The 19,571-nt window shown below is 38.4% G+C and overlaps 1 protein-coding gene across 24 annotated transcripts in view; it reads left to right on the top strand.

Annotated features, from left to right (window-relative positions):
- The window catches only part of DLG2 (discs large MAGUK scaffold protein 2), a 1,018,327-nt gene that overhangs the window by 799,214 nt on the left and 199,542 nt on the right, over nt 1-19,571 (top strand). For all 24 annotated transcript variants that reach the window (XM_049823421.1, XM_049823420.1, XM_049823428.1 and 21 more), the window contains one exon: nt 7,549-7,651. In XM_049823421.1, the coding sequence (XP_049679378.1) occupies nt 7,549-7,651 (103 nt within the window). The remainder of the gene's footprint in view (nt 1-7,548; nt 7,652-19,571) is intronic.

The following is a 19,571-nucleotide window of genomic DNA, read 5'->3' as shown; positions in this document are numbered from 1 at the left end:
GTTGTCACTGCAGTGAACTCTCCAATGAAATTATTTCAGTCTCAAAGTTTGCCAATCTGGCATCATTCACAAAAGCTACAATCACACGGGAAGCAGATCTTCTATCAGATGAATTTCTGTACAGTTTGGATTAAAAAATAAGTCTTTGACTATGGTTATAGGCTTAACAGGTACCATTTGGAATGATTCATGTGGTCTGGTGAGTCATAAAGCTTGCTGGTTCCTACTGTAAAAAGCAGTGTGTGCAAGACCCCTCATCAATAACAAAATATTAGTGTTCTTCCTGCTTCAAAGATGTAATGCTTTGATACCTCCTTCAGCTGGTTTAGCTGCCTCCTTAAACTTCCCGGCAGAAAAAAGGCATATGAAATGATATAGCTCATGCCCCTACAGTGGTTCTTGTTTTCCAGAGAGAGAAGAGTTTGCCTCTAGAATGCCCAGCTCATCAGAGCATAAAGACCAGCTTACTAGAGGCAAAAGTCGTAACTCTAAGGGAGCAAGAGAAGGAAAATTGAAAAGGTCATTGAAATTGCTGGCCCATAAAAAGAGAGAGGGAGGATGCTGGGCATGGAGAAGGGCAGACATGCCGTGGTATTATGCTTTCAGTGGAGTTCGGGGTGAGACAACCACTGTGCTTTTATGTGCTGAACTAAGCAGTTTTAACTGATCAGAAGCAAGGGTAGGCACCGAAAAGATGAGGAGAAGTGAGAGAAAAGCAATAAAGCGAGCCTGAAAATTTAACAGAAGCTAAGCTGGAGAGCGAAGACTCTCTTCCCCCAGTGCACTTCTCCTTTCCTTCTATGTCTAACCTTCTTCACTAGCAAGGCAGAATGGCTCCTGTACAGGTGGTTTTGCCCCCAGGCGAACGTTTCCCACGACCCTGCCCCCGGGGGGTTCCCAGAGCTGTCCACTGCCCACCCGCCCCCCCCGCAATGTTCTGTGTGGCCTCGGCATGGATGGGTGGGCATCGCGCGGCAAAAAAGATGGCCTGTCTCAGCTGAAGAAGATCGCTGCTCAAGAGCTGCGCTTTGGCGACGTGCACGAGTTTCTTGGAATTATTGTACTTTTTGCTGGACTGTATCAGTCGTCAGAGTTGTGGGGGCCGTTGTGTAGAATGATTGTGCCGCCTGCTTGTGAGGAAGGTCCTCCTTAGCTGTGTTCAGGGCAGATCATCCCTAACGTGTGTTTCTTCCAATGTTCCCTGTCTTGCTGGAAGACCGTGCTTCCATCACCTAAGGGTTGATGCGATACATTCTGTTTCTAGTGACTGAGCAGGACTGCTGGAGAGCATGGCTCAGCTTTCCTCTCGCCTCTTGTTAAGGTGCTTGAGAATACTTAAGCTGATGTGCAAAGTTAAGGCAGATAAATTGGGTTCTTTGTATCTTCATGCAAACAATGGCAATTCTGACTGTAAAGAATTGTCTTTATTCAGACTTCTGTTTGCTTTCTCAGATGCCAAAAGCTCTTATTTTATGAGTTCAACAAATAAAAGATTCAGCCACAACTTGAAAAATACGCTGTCTTGTTTGATCTATGGTAAAAATTCTTTTCTTCACCATTTACTGTATAAAAGCACTGTAGTATGTCAGTGACAGCTCAAAGAAGAAATGAAAAGAAATCCTGTATGTTTCCTCCCCAGAGAAGGGATGTGGTTTTCCTTTCCTTTCCAATTCAACGAGACATTCCAAGTGTTCATTTAATGACTGTACAAACACAAAATAAGGTGGCTTAAAGAAATAAATGGCTATATAAAACAGATTATTCTGCTAGCCTCTATTTGAATGACCTACATATGAATCATGCTTAAGCACTCTTAACAGAAGACAACCAGACCGTAGCAAGTCTTTAAATGGCACTGTTCAGAATTGAATCCATTTGTGCTAATATGGACTATTCAGATATTTTAAAGGAAATATAACTCTTCCAGTTTTAGAAGAGTTTGATCGACCCAAAATATAAATCTTACTTTTCCTTTAGATTATGATTCAGTATTCAATGAAGTAGATCATGCTTTACTTTGAGTCAATGAACGCAAAGGCAATTACTATAATTACTGTGAACTATAGTTGCATCTTTTTCTCCATCTCAGTTCAGTTTTGTCTGTAGTTTTAAACGATAATCTTCCATTGCGGCACTTCTCTTTGTTTGTGAGCTTACTAAGTGCTTTTTTGCTACAGCATGCAGAAGAGACAGACATCTGTAAAAGCTGGAGGCTCTTCTTATTTCCATTATGTCAAAATCATTTTGGAGTTAGGCATCAGAAATTGTGCAGTCAAGTTCATTCTGGGCCAGGACATCAGGATTGTGCAGTCAAGCTCAGAACAGCAGTGCTACTTTGCTTATTATATAATACTTCTTAAAGGAAGCCAGACCATTTAATGGGGGGGGGGACCCAACAACAAAACACCTTTGATATGTATAAAACTTTCCTGGATTCACTTGCAACTTTTTCTGGGGATTGTATTTCTTTTACTGATTATTCTTACATAAACTGCATGAAATTAATGGAAAGCAGTAGTTGAAATCAGATTTAACAATTTGCAGTGAAATCATGTCAGGGAAAAATATCACTGCACACAATTGTTATAATTAAGACATTGTTCTGGAGGAAGAGGCAAGACAGAGCATTATTTGTTTTACCCTTTCAGAAACTCTTTGTTCATTTTGGCCTGAGGGTAAGAATTTGATTAAAACATGTGAATTAATGGTGTCTTTCATCAAGATTTAATGTTGCTACATGAATATGCTGTTTTCCAACTAGAAGGTTTGGGACTTGATTATGTTTGCTTTTAAATATTGGAAAATAATACCCAGAAATCAAGTTAGCATCTACTCTTCTTGTTCTTCAGAAAGTCAGACTAGGTTATAAGTCCTTTCTAAATTTAAGGCCTATTATTCTGCAGTGAGGTTCTGTCAGATATTGGTGAGCAAGATAACATGCAAACAGACTTCTACCTGCTGATTTGGCAATGAGTGATTGATTTTATTCTGCATCTGTGCATCTTCAAGAGGGAGATCACTGTTTTGGCAACCTAGTGTAGTGAGGTCATTTACCTGTTCAATATTATTTAATCTTTTTTTTTCTAGCTTGTTTATCATCTTGATAAAAATTGCAGAAGAGAGAATTGATGTGTTATTTTCCTTCTGACATCTTTTTTCCATGCTTTTTTGATTTCAGCTACTCAGATTTGTAAGTCCTCCTCAAGTGTCCATTCCCACTTATATCCTAGCAGAGAAGTGAACTTAATTTCAGAGAAATTCACTCACTATAATGTGTTGTGTTTGTACCTTAGGCAATAATTTCTTCCGGAATGAGCAGGCAAAGGGCAGAAAGTAGTCAGTTGCCATTTCGGTGGCTTCTAGTTGTTCTGTGGAAAAGTGAAGAATGTTTTGTAACTTAACTTTGGTGAAATTCCTGTCTTATATTTGTATTCTTGATGCATTATTGGGATCTTAGATCACATATAGATAGAACTATTGTTTTTCAGAGGAGAAGGAGAATAAGCATGTGGTTTCTTTATTCTTTCATACATCCTCTCCTTTTATCTAGAGAGAGATTGTTACAACTTATTAATGATTTTTAAAGCTTCGTGTCCTGTTAACGCAACTCTTAGAGACCACCACAATGTTTTCCTATATTGTTTAAGAGAGGCTCGTGTTCTCCTGAAGTCTACAGTCTTCAAGCTTAAGCCTAAACAAAATTGCTAATTTTTTTTTTTTTCCTGGACCTTCTAATACTGACTGGGTGACATTATTTATATCCATGTCCCCAAGTCAGGAGCTGAGGAATTCAGGAATGTTCCTAGAAGCTTTTCTTCAGTTCATCCTATTGCTTCTTTCTCAGGACTCTCTCAAGGACTCCAGTTATGAAAGGGAAACACACAGATAAAAGCCAAGCTCTCTACTAAAGGAAAGATGACTTGGTTCAAAATTATCTTCTTCAGAGACACTGAGTCAAGGCTGAGATTTCCTTCATGGCATGATATAGGCGCTGTGCTGCCTAAACTTAAGGATTCTGCTCGGACCTCCACAGTACCAAAGCTGATGGTACATCTGTGCCCATGGCAATGCAGCATCAACTGTCATAACACCATCACTGAGTAAAAGTAGGGCATAACACCTCTTTCTTCCATAACAGTAGCCTCAATTGTGCTCCTTCCAGGAAGCTTCTATTCTCCATAGAGGTTGCAAACTAAGTCCTAATTGACATCATATTCCTCTTTAAGTATTTGCAGTGTTGTGCATTTAAATATATTAGATTTTATGGCACTGAAAGCTCTGATTCTCTCCTTTGTTCTTTTACAATGCACTTAATTATTGCTTTCTAAGATTCCTAGACTGAATTTCAGCGAGTTTTTTCCACGGGTCTATGTTAGTCTTCCCATCCACCAAACTTAAGGTTTATGTACACAACCTTGATGAAAGCATTTGAATCTTTGGCTCATTTTTTTGGAAGGCTTCCACCAACCATTTTTACAGCCATTGCTTTCAAACAGGAAGATGGGACAACTGAGAACTCTTGTGTTAGACAAATTATGAAGTTTATTATCTTACATTTGCCCCATGCTCAGAATTTCTTTTCAGGAACATTAGAGAATTACTTGTGAATAAAGATATTCACATCCTTTTACACAATCTAGATAGAAATTGTAAAAACATCATGAATTTTGTGCACTTCAGATTACAAAAATGTTGTAGAAGTTTTCAGAGTGTATCTATCAGCATACCATGCTTTGAAATATGTGAGCCAAAGACACTAATACAAGACCAGAACACTGAATTATTGTCACAGCTTACCTTCAGATTGTCTGTGTGATTCTAACAACACGGGGATCCATCCATACCTATTCTCATAAAGCACTATGTTCAGGCACAGACATTTGCTTTGGATGTTTCTTTAGGTATGGTAGTCTTCCAGCCTACACTTCTACTACAAGGTCTCTATCTTGTAGAAGCTATTTTAGTACTCCTTAAAATATTTTGCCCGTGTATATACTCTACCAGTCATCCTCCTGCCAGTCTGCTGAGATTCCTCTCCTTGCAAAGAAGTCACACAACGTGATGGTGGTCTGGTACCATGTTGCCTCTTAGGCCCTTCATTGTGCTGCCCCAAAGGCTTGAAGATACACGCATGGATCAAGCAGGCATTACCAGCGTGGTGATAGTATTCATACTCTCCACTGCTGAATGCACACATGGACAAATTAACTCAAAAAAAAAATCAGGTTTTTTTCTGTGAGGTAACTTATAATTCATTTCCTTTCACGTCATTATTGTGAATATATAATAGGTCTTGTATGCATGGGGATATCGGTAAGGTAAGATTTGAATAGGTTATATTCTTCTGGTATGCTAGTTCCACATTTACTTGTTTGCTTCCTCAATCTAAAGATAAGCCAGTGTGTAATTATTTTTGTATAACATGGAAAGATTGCAACAAATCGTGCTTCTCCAAAATTCTAGATCTTTTGTAGTTTTGAATGATATTAAAATAATATAAACAGTTGAAATTCAGACTAATTTTTTTTAGAAATGGGGAGAGATGATTTTTGTGAATAAGGTGAGGAGAAGTATTAAACAATCGTCAAATTGAGCAGCATAAAAACTTTTTGAGGGAAGAAAGGGTGAGTTGTTTAGGAAAAAACGTGGGTTTTCCTTCCTTGTCATAAAGAAAAAAAAACTAATTGAGGGAAGACAGCTTGAACTGGGAAAACTTTGATTCTTATGGAATCATATTTTCAGAAACCTGAAACCTCAACTAGACAATTACGTTTCTGTGTACAGTCAACAGTTCTGCAGCATAATGCAGTCTTCTGGATCAGAAACTGTGGGATCTCCTGGGTTTTATATTGTTACTATCACAAATTAGTTTTTCTAAGAATAATAGTCTAAATGCTGTTCACATTCTAGTAAATACTAGATTTTTGTCATGCAAATAAGCAAGAAATTTTTTACAATGAGGGTGGTGAAACAGGTTGCCCAGAGAGGTGGTCGATGCCCCATGCCTGGAAACGTTCAAGGTCGGGCTGGACGGGGCTCTGAGCAACTGATCTGGTTGAAGATGTCCCTGCTCATGGCAGAGGGCTTGGACTAGATGACCTTTAAAGGTCCCTTCCAACCCAAACCATTCTATGATTCTATGATAAATAATAATTAAAGGTGTTCCCAAAACATCGCATCTCTAAAATTTGGTGAAAGACAGCAAGTTAAGATAGGACAATTTCTAAATGTAATTGATCAAAATAACTATATTCATAACAGACTCAGTAGCTGTTATTTGTAAAGTCCTACAGAATTAAATTTATTTCTGTAAGCCTTAAAAAGTTGATAAAATTTAAATGAAATAAAATCCATATTTTCAATATGTGCTTAGCCATCTTGTGATAGTACTTGATAAATACAAATAGTTGCTATTGCTGAGAATTTGGGGCTTGTGTTTTGGTGTGCCTGTGAAATCTATGGCACTGTTCTCTTTCTTCCCCCTGCTCTTTATTTCCTTTCTTTTTTCTTTTCTTTTCTGGAACAATCAGAAATGGATTTCTGTCCTGCTGAGGTTGTTTACATGTCAAAAGTTTCCTGTTCTTCACTGAAACATTGTGGAGTGGAAACCTGTGGAAGTGAAAAGGAAAGACAGATAAATATATAAACAAATAAATAAAAGAAATCTCACACATTTCAGTATAGCCAGACAGTAACACTCCCACTGGAAAGCAAGGTTCAAGTTACTGGAGCAGTTAATAATTCTATATATGAATTCTGTCTCTTCTTGGGATGCTGCTGACAAAACATTTAACATCGCAAATACAAATCAAAAGAGTTCTGCAACTGCCCCTGAGTTTTAGGGGTGGATTCCCTACTTTGTTCTACTCTTTTCCACTTCCACTGCTTAGGCAGCAAAAAATTCTTAAGTAAGAGGAACCCCATGGAAAGATCTGTTAATGGGGAACAGCCAGAGGTGGTGAAGCTGTATCTGAGAGCAACTCCATTGCTGTCACGTGCGTGATACCAGGGGTATTTCTAGGCGATAGGAGGAGGGGTTGCAGGAAAAGAAAATGGTAGATGGGGTTTCTGCTCTGGAAGATCTCCAACCAGCAGTTTTTGTTAGAGGAGCTTCATATATCTCCAGGTTTCCCTGATGCTCCAGACTGGGCTTGCAGAGTCTGGCTGAAGGAGCCGTTTCCTTGCTTGCAGTATTCTACAGTGACCTTCAAGCACCACAGAAAATTTATCTTTTGCACCTTATGTATTAAATTATATTGATTGATGAAGATACTACTAAAAATGTAAACTCAGTAGAGCAGGAAACCCCCAAAAGTAGTGGTCAGAGGATACGCATGGATAAGCCTAGGCAAACTGTGGTGTGCAGTATTAGTGCATTTCCTCACGGTAACATCCTCTCAGCCTTTTTGATTTTGTACTTCCACTTTTGCATCTGGGCAACCTGACCTTTACATCCATCAGATATTTCAAAAAAACCCCACCCCAACTCTGTCTTTCTGTCTAATGTTAAACTACTCAAATCTGTTGTTGTTTGCATTCCTTCTGTAGGTGAACGGTATTGATCTTCGAGGTGCTACCCACGAGCAGGCTGCAGCTGCGCTAAAAGGAGCAGGGCAGACGGTAACAATCATAGCACAATACCAGCCGGAGGGTAAGCGAAATAATAAACTTAAAGACATATGGTAAAAGATAAGTGCTTTAAAGCCACCCATTTAACAGGATGAGGCTGCTGTAGATAGTGCTTTTCCCAGCTATCGTCAGAAGTCATCTGGAAGGAAAATTCAAGTGGCAATTCTATCCCAAGGAAATGGCTGTGTTTTTGTCACAGACTTTGCTTTTAGTAGTATTTTACACAACTGTAAGAACTGTCTTTAAATGTGCATGTAAGAAGACGGTAATCAACACTTAGTTAATCATTTTATTTTCATTATTGCTCATTTTATGTTCTTTTCTATTCTCCTTATAGAGATAGTGCAAAAGATAAGAATGAATGGAAGCACCAGGAAGATCTGAAGTTGCTTCAGACAGTCAGATCAGAATTAAACAAAGATAAAGGCTTCTTGCTAAATGCGTAGAGCTTCCCGTTATTACTTTTGGATGATGGTGTCCTTGTACCTCTAGGGCAATTAAACCCAGATAACAAGTACTCACTAGAGAAAATGACAGCATTCTATATAAAAGCATCAGCGGGAAATTCAGCAAAATATAAGACGCTTAAGGTGGGATGTATCTCATCCAGCTTTTGGTGTCTACTATTTAGCTTTCCAGAGTTTAAGCTAGTTTCAGTGGGAAGAAGTAGGCATTGGTTGATTTTATGAGTCCAGAGTTAAGTAGCAGAACTTCTTCTCATTATCCATGAGCTATGGCCCAAATGACTATCGGAGGCTCTCAAGGAATTCATGAAAGGAATATTACTTTCCGATAGGAACTAAAGATGGTTTTCTTCCACAGTTGTTACTTTGGAACTCTTCCAGGTGAGTTCAGCAACTACAGGTCTCTGTGAAGACTTGCTGGCACCATTTTATCAGTTTTCAGTGAACAGTTCTAGCTCAATTCACAAGTCCTGCTAAGACCTGTCAACACACTTTGATTCTGCCTGATTGTGCCCAGCCTGGGACACATGTGGGGCTCAGGTGAAACAGAACAGCTCTAATACCGGGTTCAGCCAGTCAGTTTTTTCAGAGGCACTGGGGACTTGAATTAGTACTCCCGGAATTTATCCAGCATGATACCTTCTTTTGTTTCTCTGGATCCTGATGATAGCACACAAAGAGAAAAACAGCTGGTATTTTAGTCCAACTTACAATTGTGCTTCAGATCTGGTATCGTGCATCGATTTATTGGTTTATCTGCACTTGAGTCACCAAACAGAATACATTAGGCCATACTAAGAAATGGGCAGCTGAGAGCAAATGAAATTGCAAGTGTCTATCTTTAGTTAAATAAATGGAACATATTAATATAAAAATGCTTAAGTAATAATCAGAGTTATTTCAAAGAAAAAGTATTGAAAAGCAATTCCATTACAGATAGCTATGCGCACTGGATTCTGAATAAAAGCATGTTCCCATTAGTTCCAGCAGGCTTGTTTGCTGTCTGGCGATTTTATACTGCAATTATCACCGTGGTGTCTGAGTACTTGTAGCAATCACTGGCATTTCAGAGTCGTTCTATGCCACTGTTAATACACAAAAAATGCATCTCTTGACAGATTTTTTTCCTATTATATTTCACCTTTTAGTTGACATACTTCCCCCTACATTTTACCAGCTCTGTGCTATGTCAAATTCAGTTTTGGTGAACATGCAATTCAAATGATACTGATGAAATCCATGAAGTATTATATTGCATATTTAATCCATTTTTCCTACAGTGTTTCTCCATTCACCAGAAACCCTGTTGAGGGCAGACTAGTCCCAACTGCGTGACTTCTTGTCAGTGAAGCACAGCCAGTTTTCTATTTCACCCAAATAGTTCAGACACACTGAAGAGAGTGGAGCTGGTGAAGAAGAGGGCCCAAAAGTTAGCCTTTTTATAGGAAATGATTGAACCTTTTAAGGTAGTGAGAGTATTCAGTAGTTGTCCAGCATGTGTTGTCTTACTGCTGAAGTATTTCATTTTAATCTGAGATACTGGTTAATGCAGACTGTGTGAATACAGGTGTGAAATGAAGTATTTTCTTTCTTTAAAATCCCTAACAGCAAAGAAAGATGGAACAGTTTTAAAACAGCTGTTTAAAGAACCTTCACAGAGAACTATTTAAGGATTTACAGGCCACACAGAAAGACCAGCACACACCAGCATAAATATTTGTTTTATTCTGAAGATCCTGCACAACTCTTTTTGTCCTTTCTCTGTAATTTATACCTGACCTCTTATTTACCATATCTTATCCTGATGCATATATTGGAACATAGTCATAAATATACAGTCTTAAAAATGTACAGCTGTGTTCCTTCAGGGGCTCCTTGCTTTAAAGTGCTTCCAAAACTAGTAAAGTACGTAAGTGAAGTAGGCTTGTAGCTTGATTTTTCCATTTTCATACTGCAAGCTCTGAGATGTTGTTACTACAAATTCAGTTTTTTGGGGGAGATCCAAGAACAGCTACTGGAAATGTTAACCAGTACTTTTTAAAAAATCTTTTCCAGCTTATTAAGCCTTTAGATGTTGTTGCAAACAAAAACATTCAGTGAAACCTTTACCTATTGATATTTCAGGTATTAAGCGATGATGATATAGGTACCAGTCAATACTATAAGCCAGCTGATGATTAGCAATTAAAATTGTTAGTAGAAAAAGCTTATGTTCCAATAATTTAGTTTTTATGCAGTAAAGAAAAGCTTGCAGCACACTCATCTTGGCAATGTCTCCAAAACCAAATAATATACTTGCTGTGGGAAGAAAATGAGGTGAATACTATAGAAACAGCTTTCAGAGTTTAAATTTCCCTTTCCTTGTTTCAGTCAAAAGTTCATCTAGGCCTCGTATGAACTCCCTTCACATTTATGTGTGTAGACTTGGCAGCAAATCTCATGAGAATGGCAACTCCTGCAAAAAAATCTAGTGCTTGCCATCAACTTGAATAGGTTTTCCTCTTGCTGTTATGGCACTTTGTTTTCTCATCCTGTCTGGAATGAACAAATGCAGAGATTCACTCAGATAAAATAGAATAGCATCACAGAAATTTTTGAACGCTGCCAGACCTGTGGTTGGTGATGGTGCTTATCTGAACCACGCTGCCTGTCCCTCGGATGGAAGTGGTCTTGGAAACAGGAGAAAGTTCTGTAAAAGACCACAGATACAGTGAACAAAGGGATAATGTAAAATACAAGCAGTGATTTCATGAGAAGGAGCTGAATGGAAATACAAGGGATAGTATGAAGAATAAAGAACAACTCCTCAGCTCTTCTGCTCTTCAGTCCCTGTTTTCCTCATATGCAGTCACCATCTTTATTCCCCTCATCTCTCTGAGAAATAAAAGAGAAAAAAAGAGGTATGAAACTTCAAACAGAAATGCAAATTCTGTGAACAAAAATATGGAAAGATTATTAGGAGCAAGAGGAAAACAAATTATAGAGATTAAAAAATCATAGCTCAACAGTGAGAGTATATTTTTACAGCTTTAGGAACAGCAGCCATAGCTCTGGGCTTTTTGAGTAATATCTTACTTTTATTTTAAAAACTGAAAATCGCCTGTGTACTGTATCTTCTGTACATATGTATTGTGTAAATGGAGGTCAAGTAATGTTAAGCATCACGATCTCTAACAATCATTGCGGATGTAGTTCATATGGAGGTTTAGGCATGTATTCAAAGTACGCTGGCCATCCTGCAGGTTTCAGATAGATGACTTCCTATATTCATGCAGCTCACACCTTCTGCACATGGCTGAAATGAACTTAAAGAGAATTTAGAAGAGGAACTGATCAATTATGTTTAGCTTTGCTCTCCAATTTTTAATATTCTTGGAAGCATTTTAACTCTCCTTCCAGCTTAGCAACTCTCAGACCTCTTTTAAACCATTGTACAAATACGGACCTAGAGAGTAGGTCCTTCTCTTCTGCGAAATAAAAACCTGAGCCTGGAAAATAATCTTAGGGTGGAACAGTATGTCCCTATTAAACAATTAATTAGAAATTAAAAAGGGAATATATACCACACAGAAAAACACTTTGTACGCTTCCAGGTTTTTATGCAGGACATATTTTGATTTTCATGGCAAAAGCTGTAAATTACAGCCCAGTATGGAAGGAGTTAAGAAAAAAACCACGTTGTCAGTGAAACTGAAATACATTTTCAAAGGAAAGTGAACTTTGGTTGAAATAGTGACAATTTCTCCTGAAAGACACAGCCTGGAGTGGGGATAGACAGAATACTGGACTCCTAATGAAGCTGCTAAACATCTTTATTGCACATTTTACTCTCAGACGGTCACGTTCCTGTCCCCCGTGGCAGTGTGATGGGGTAGAACTTAGCCCTAAGATTTTTGCAGAAGATTCAGTGTCAGTGGTCTGCAAGCCGCCTTGTGCTGCATTGCAGTGTCTCTGCAGCTATTCCCTCACAACAGTCCCTGGAAAACTGTTAAACCACTCAGAAGTTTCATGTGCTTTAAATCTTTCAAGCGAGCCAATTAACTTGCTTTCTTAACAGCTTGCATATGGGGAAAACATTCATTGATTACAGTTTGATTAGACCAGCTGACAATGAAGAGGTCAAAAAGTTGTTACAGTGGGAGAATTTCTGCTTTATCACGTTTTGAATTAGCCGTGAGCTGCTCGCTCAGTGACTCTGCGCTCGGCGCCCGCCGTGCGGCGGGTAGCTGAGTTTTAGTTAGATATCAGACAGAGGGATACTCTGATAGGCAGCGTCTTTCTTTGCAGACATTAGCTAAGTTAATTAGTGCAGAGCTGCACCTACGGTTATAAGCATCTCACGGCAGCTGTGGTACTAAATTCACTTTTCCGTTCTTCTCTTCCTGAATCTGGGAGGCTCGCATAGTGCATTGTCACGGACCCAACTTTCATAAGCAGCGTCAGCTTTTACGGAAGTGTATTCCTTGTCTTACACATTCATCTGACCTACTAATGCATGAGATCTGCCCTTTTTAAAATATCAGAGTAAAAATCCAGGGATTACTTTTACAAGTCTCTTCCTGAACAGCCATGGGTACTTTTTAGCTCTTTCCCTCATTTCATCCCCCGTTCCTGCCTCCAAGTACAAACACTTGTCTCCTGTTCTGGTACAACAGTCACATATATTCCTGCTTCAGATGTTTAACCTTTCCAGATGCTGCAGGAGTAAGGTAGATACAATTATTTATTCTTCCCATATACTTTGTATTTATTCATCTTTGTCTAGGTCACTTCTATACTTTGAAATGTGAATACTCATGTTAAAGGCCCCTTTTCCCAGCTGTTGAAAATCAGTGTAGCTTGATTACTTGGATAAAGTTGCATTACAGCAGTTGGCTTTCATCTGGAAGCCACTGTATCCGATTGCCAAAGAATGCAAGATATTAAGGTTATATTTCATGCATGTGTATTAAATAATATACCATAAGCTGGATCTGACCAAAGGCCCGCTTGCTGAAGAACCTGTTTCCAACAGTGACCGACAGCGTAGGGAGAGAAGAAAGAACAGGACGAGCACGTAGTGATACTTGCACTGAACACTGTCCTGCTGACCAGAGGGGGTTGAAAAATCCTCTCCTTGTCCTCAGCTGGAAAATATCACCACTGTAAAGATTAATAAAAGCAAAAAACAGTTTAAAGGTATGTCATAGATTGTCCTGCTGAAGTTCAGTGAGCGAATCTTGTTGAGAAGTTTGGTGCGTGCTTTTAAGTTAGGAAAACTGAGAAGGAAGGAGTGATATAAACAAGAAAGCTTGATGTTATGGTAGAATATTTTTTTTTTCCTTGTATTAGACCCTTCTTTTTTAGTTAACACCACCAGAGAAGATGCATTGTTCCAAAACCAGCAAAGTTTTTATTTCAGACCCTAATCTATTAAATAGTTGATAATGCACCGAAGTTCTCCTATGTAGAAGACAAGGACTGCAGTCTCATTCAGATAGCAATATCAAAGACAGATTTTTTTTCTTTTCCTTTGGTTTTTTTTTTTACCCCTCTTTATACAGTGGCATCTGCAACTCTACTGTTTCTTTATTTACTGATGAAGTTTTTTTACTAAGTTACAGCATAGTGAATTGTTTTCTCTAGCTGATTAAATGTGAGGCCCATGCCACCCTTGCTTGTCCATGACGTGCCCACTGAAGAGAGGTTAGCCAGGTCGCAGATGATGCTGTCAAAACTAGTTCTCTTGCTTCTAATAACTGTAAACGCGTTTAGCTTCAAAGGAAGTGCAGAAGTTCACTAAGTTGATTGGTATTTGCTGTTTTTCTTTCTTTTCTATGACTTTGGTACCCTCAGGACAAATGCAGCAGTTGCCAAGATAGTACCCTACTTGTCTGGCCATGCACGATCCTTACCTTAGGTATAGCTTTGGCGCCTCTAGTTGCTGCATACTATTTAGAATATGCTGCTTTTATTTTTACATTGTTAGAGCAAAGTCTTCAACTTCATAATTTCATTTTAAGCTTCACACTATCTTTACCTCAAGTTAAAAAAAACCCCAAACTATGTTTAAAATGAAAAAGGACAGTTTAAAAATCTCCTGATCCACTTTCAAATTATTTTCTCTTATCACAGCATTTCCTTTCTGTTTGCCTGAGCTGTCCTCACTACAGCTTCCGCTCTACTACAGATTAACTCTAGTCCCTAAGTGACTCTGCCTGTGTACATGAGCATTGCCCCAGCACGGACAGATATTTCTGGGGCTCTTCAGATGCCACAGCTGAAGAAGCACTAGGGATTACAAATGTCCTTTTAAAGTCAAGCCTTTGTAGGATTCTCCTAAGACACAAAAGGTTATATTTTAATTCCTCTGTTAAATTTAAAGATCACATTCCCAGTAGAGTTACACAGTGTAACTCATCCAACATTGAATATTTTATAAAAAGTGGAATTATAATTTTTTTTTTTTTTTTTTTGCTTTGTCTAAAATAACCAGGACTCACTATGCATGAAACAAGTTTTGGCTTTGATATATTTTTCTAATGTATTGTGCAGAATCATTTGTGTTTAATGTAGTCATCCCAGTCTCCTAGATTGTATTTGCTGTTTCCATACAGACTCCTGAGCTTTCTCAATTCCCATTTTCATAAATGTTTCAGTTTAAGTACTTATTTTGTAATTCAGTCATATTTAGCTCTTGTTTCTATCAACAGGCTTTAAATTTCCTTAAATAGTAAATGCTTCCCTAAAGTTGTCAATGTCGACTGTAGGAAATTGTGCAGGGAAAACATGATTTCCTTTTAAAACCTGTCTTTTCTTGTTTTCATTTTAAATGTGATGACATGAAGTTATGTCGGGTTTGTTTCTGTAATTCTTTCTTCCAGCTTCAGTTATAATGCACGTCCTGTTTAGGTTTTTGCTGTTCATATACAGCCTTCTCTGCTTAATTATATTGATACAGACTCAGAAAGAAGTGTATCTGTTAAATCCTCATGCTGGAGATTATTAATTGCTTTGCTTTGCCAATTTATTAATTAAAGTTCAGTAATTTTCTCTTTTTACTGTTTTGTTAAGGTAATCAATAATAAGTCTCATTGGGGATACAAATAAAGGGTTGATTTTATTTTTGCAACAGCTGTTACATTTGCAGATGCTAATTTAACTGTTAAGGATGGGCTGCAAATTCTTCCCACTTTTCTTCCCTATTTTAGATTTCACTAAACTGAAATCTGTTTCACCTGTGGTTTTTCCCCAGACATGACAGCTTTTTGAGAAAACAAGACCTTTCATAATTCTTATTTTTAAAGTTTATAGTTCTTGACACATACAGGGATTGGTTTTAGTGATATTACAGAGCTACGCAAATAAAAACTAAAAAGTATTTTTTTTTTTATTTTTTTTTTTTTTTATTTTTATTAAATGGGGCCGTTGGCTGAGCTGGTTGCCCCAGGTCTCTTGGTGGAGAGATGTAAGCCCTCTGAGCTCGTTCAGCCTTTTTGGATGAGCTGAGTCTCTTCTCACTAGCTACAAAGGGAACTTCGATGACTAACTTAGGCTGGAGGGACAGAGCTAAGGCTGGTTACATGAACCTCTTCTGGTGTCCCTGGGAGTAGCTACTGGTAAAGTGCTGTGCAGACAGATGAAGTTGCTTTCTCCAGCTCACCAGGTGAACTGCTAATGAAGCCAGAAATAAACCCTTTGAGCCCTATGCCTTTGGTTTAGTCACTAGACAACGCTTTCTCTCAGCAATAATTCTTGAGGCAAGTTAGTACAATCGTTACTTTGACGGAGGGAGAAAAAAAGGGAAAAATCACAGACAGCTTAAAGTTGTGATTCCAGTAGAAAAATGTAAAAATTAAGAGTTTCAAGGCAAGACAGGAGATTTAAAGATAATTATTTACTTGTAAGTTGAATTTTAGGTAAATTGATTGGTTGATTTGAATTTATTACCCACGGGTAATAGAGAACGATGCCAGAGTGTGAGAAATAAAAAATAAAGCATGCACTATTTAAATAGAGAGGGACAAAGAGGTAAAGGGAAGGTCTACTCTCAGGTGTTCCAAAGTGCTGCACTTGCAGGCACAGCTTTTTAAAGGATTTAGCTTACAACAGCGAATAGTGACCCTGCTCTGTGTGCCTTCCAAACTCCGATCTCTGCTTGCTGAGAGTGGCAACATAAGGGATATTTAGTGAAAGTATAAATACTGCTTTGGGGTGCACTTAAATGCTAGGTGATCGTGTCATTATTAGGAAGAAAAGAAATGCTATTGAGTAGACTTTTATGCATGCTCACAATCACGCAGACGCACACACAGCCATTGGAAACTGGAATTTGGGATCCACAGGGCGAGGTTTTAAGAGCTGCATGGGATGCCTGCAGTAGATTTCTTCACAGCTGTCATATGCCACACGTTCTTAGATTGTAAGTGCGTGTGAAGGATAAGTAAGAAGTTATACAGTATCAAATCGCACACTAAGCTGTGCCTGAGATAAAACTATTTTTCAGCAAGTCAGTTCAATGCCTCTGAAAATACTTCTACAATAAATTCCCCTTTTTCCATGAGCTTGATCTACGTCATTCTTTCTTACATTACTTTCTTTTTCATGACTGTTAACCTGGCAATTGGCAAGAGAAATAAGATTTAGACTTCATTTTCAATCTCAGTACTTAACTACAGACTCATTGAAAATACTTAATTAACTGCAGAATCATTGAAAGAATGTCATATGTCATGTCAGCTTCAAAAAAACCCCTCTGCTTAATATTAATTTTGAGTAAGAAAACCTTTTACATGATAGATGAATGCACTGAAGAAACATAGTAGCTTTGATTTTAGCCTCTTTCACCTCTATGGGTTCCCATATAATGGCTACATTAGAGGCTTAAGTGAAAGCTGAAGTAAATGGAATATTTAAAAAAAAAAATTAAATATTAACCATAGTTCGGTGAAGAAACCTTTAAAGATATAACAACATTTATCTATAAAGTAAAAATTTATATGTATTTTAACCTGAGAATCCATCTGCTTTTAGAAGCTCTAGTATCTATTGAATACAAGTAATTTTTTTCCCCTGGGTTTCAGGGTTGGAGATGGTTTCAAAGATGTCATAATTAATACTTTCTAAGCCAGGTGCTTGAAGTTAAACTCTGAAATAGAAATATCCTGATCTGCTGCACAGCTGAATTATGTGAAGGATCACTTCTCTTAAAATTCAGTTTAATAGAATTTTGTAGCTTAAACATGGCCTTAGAAGTCTGGCATTAGTCACCTGTTCTGGAAAGTTTGTTACTGGACATCCTGAAGTACTTTCTAGTGACTTTCTAAATTCCCTTTGCAGTCTGCAAGGGAAGCATGTGAGACTTAGCCAAGTAATAATTTCTATTTTTAACACTTAGCATATTGCGTATTTGCTTTTAAAAGGTTTACATAGAATAGCTCAGAATTACGCAGAAAATTCAGATTTTACAAACTTTGAACAACATTCATAAATGTTGAGTTTAATTGTTGCTTCCGTGCTGTTCGGTGCCTAAATACACAAAGAAATGTGTAACAAACATGTTAAGAGTCAGTCGACTTACTTTAGCTTCAGTTTAGTGCATATGCCTCCTAGACAAGAATTTTTCTCTTTCTTTGGAGAGACTCAGAGTAGGGTTTTTGAGTTGTCCCTCCCCAAGTAATTCTGGATCCTTATGTTTGTCTACACTGGGCCCCCGAAACTGATGTCAAACTCATCAGCTGCTTTTGCAAATCTTGGGATATCTTACTGTGGTCATAAACTACGCAATATAGATCGGGGCAAGTCTTGCCTTGTGGATGGTGGGGTCCGTCCCCACCAGAACCTTACAAACCTTGCTAACAGTCTTTCTTTGCCATTCTGTGTTAACAGTGATGTGTAACAAGTTTCCCTATGTATGTATATAGCACTTTAGCCCATCAGAGTCCTCGTGCGTTTGCAGTGCCGTGTCCGTCTTCCTTCCCTCTTGTGCCAAGCGTGGCCAGCACGTGGGGGAGCATGCGGAGGGGGTGACTGAGACTGATTGCCAAGAACTGACTTGCTTAGTTTGCTTTTGCACCAGTCTGGGCACCAAACCAAACAAAACTTATATGAAAGTGGGTCTGCAAAGTAGCCCTCAGTGGGGATTTTGCTGGTTATCCCCCGGCTTGCAGAGACAGGCACGTGGCAATGGGGACTGAGTGTGAAAGGGGGACTGAGCAGAGAGCTGCAAGAACCTGATACTCTGACTTTTCTGTCATTTCATTTGTGAAGTGAGTGCTGAAAGTTTGTTGTACAGCTGGGTGCTTCAGTGGTGGTTGTAAGTTTGTGGGTTTTTTTTTTCTGCGGATGTGTGTCCATCCTTTTCGATACTGTTCTTTTAAACCTCCATTGTGTTACACATGTATCTGTGTGTTTGTGCAAAATTTTGTGTGGAGATTCCCACCACCTAACCATTCGAGCAGCCTCTGATATAAATTATCAAAGCTAGGTCTGAATGAGGGTGATCTGCCTACATGGCTTGGAGGGTAATACACAGGTAGTCTAGCTTGTGTCCCACGAGTAATGTAGCTGCATTATTTTTTCCTGAAATTATATGCCCTGCATCTCTGCTAGATGCTCTGAAATTTGCATCCATCTTAGAAATCCAGCCCTTTTATAAAGGAAGACAACTCAGTGTAAGGTAAGTATCTTCTTTATGATGCATTGCTAGTAATCCTTCCCAGTTGTTTGTAAGCCTACAGTAAGTATTTACTACCAGAAGAGAGTTCACATTCTTATCATTCCTGGGTCGGATTCAGCAAAAATGTAAAATTATGCAGTCTGTGATTACAAAAATTCAAAAGCAAAAGTGTAACAAACAGATGATGGCGTTGGGAAAGAGAACACTGGAATTCTGACAATCAGTGGGTACTGATTGTCTCCTTGACTTTGTATAATTCTCTTCTGATTATTTTGTCAACCAGCACAGCCACCCTTAAGGATCAGAAAAGTGTATTATGGATTAGCCAGTAATTGTGTTTTGAAAGTATGGAGAACAACATAAGTGCTAATTATTGTACAGAAACTGTAAGTTTCGATGTTAGGAGTCAACCTGCCTTGGAATAAAGAATTCATAAATTAATGTCATTACTCACAAGCTTTATACATTTTGCATTGTCATAAAATAACCCAAATAGAGAAGTAATCTGCAGCATGATGGAAATATCTGCTGCAAAGGAAAATGCCAAGTATCTTGAGCACAGCAACTGCCTTATTCTGTCTTGGTTTTGCATTCCCCATAAATATTTTATTTCGATTAAAAGAGATTAAATTGCATCAATTATTTCTTATAAGGGACTGTATGAAATGAGCTTAAATTTCTGGGAATGGAGCGTCATCGGTTCTGAGCTGAAGGAACTGCAGTTCAGCATGTGGCTAGGGGCAGGCCTGCCTGGAGCCTGGGCTTCACCTCCAAGCTGTTTTCAAAGCAATTAGAAGTGTGATCATCTGTCTTCTGTTTAA

This window comes from Accipiter gentilis, chromosome 19, assembly GCF_929443795.1.
Source record: "Accipiter gentilis chromosome 19, bAccGen1.1, whole genome shotgun sequence".
Lineage (NCBI taxonomy): Eukaryota > Metazoa > Chordata > Aves > Accipitriformes > Accipitridae > Astur > Astur gentilis.
Note: the sequence above shows the minus strand (reverse complement) of the source record. Positions and strands in the feature narration are given on the sequence as shown.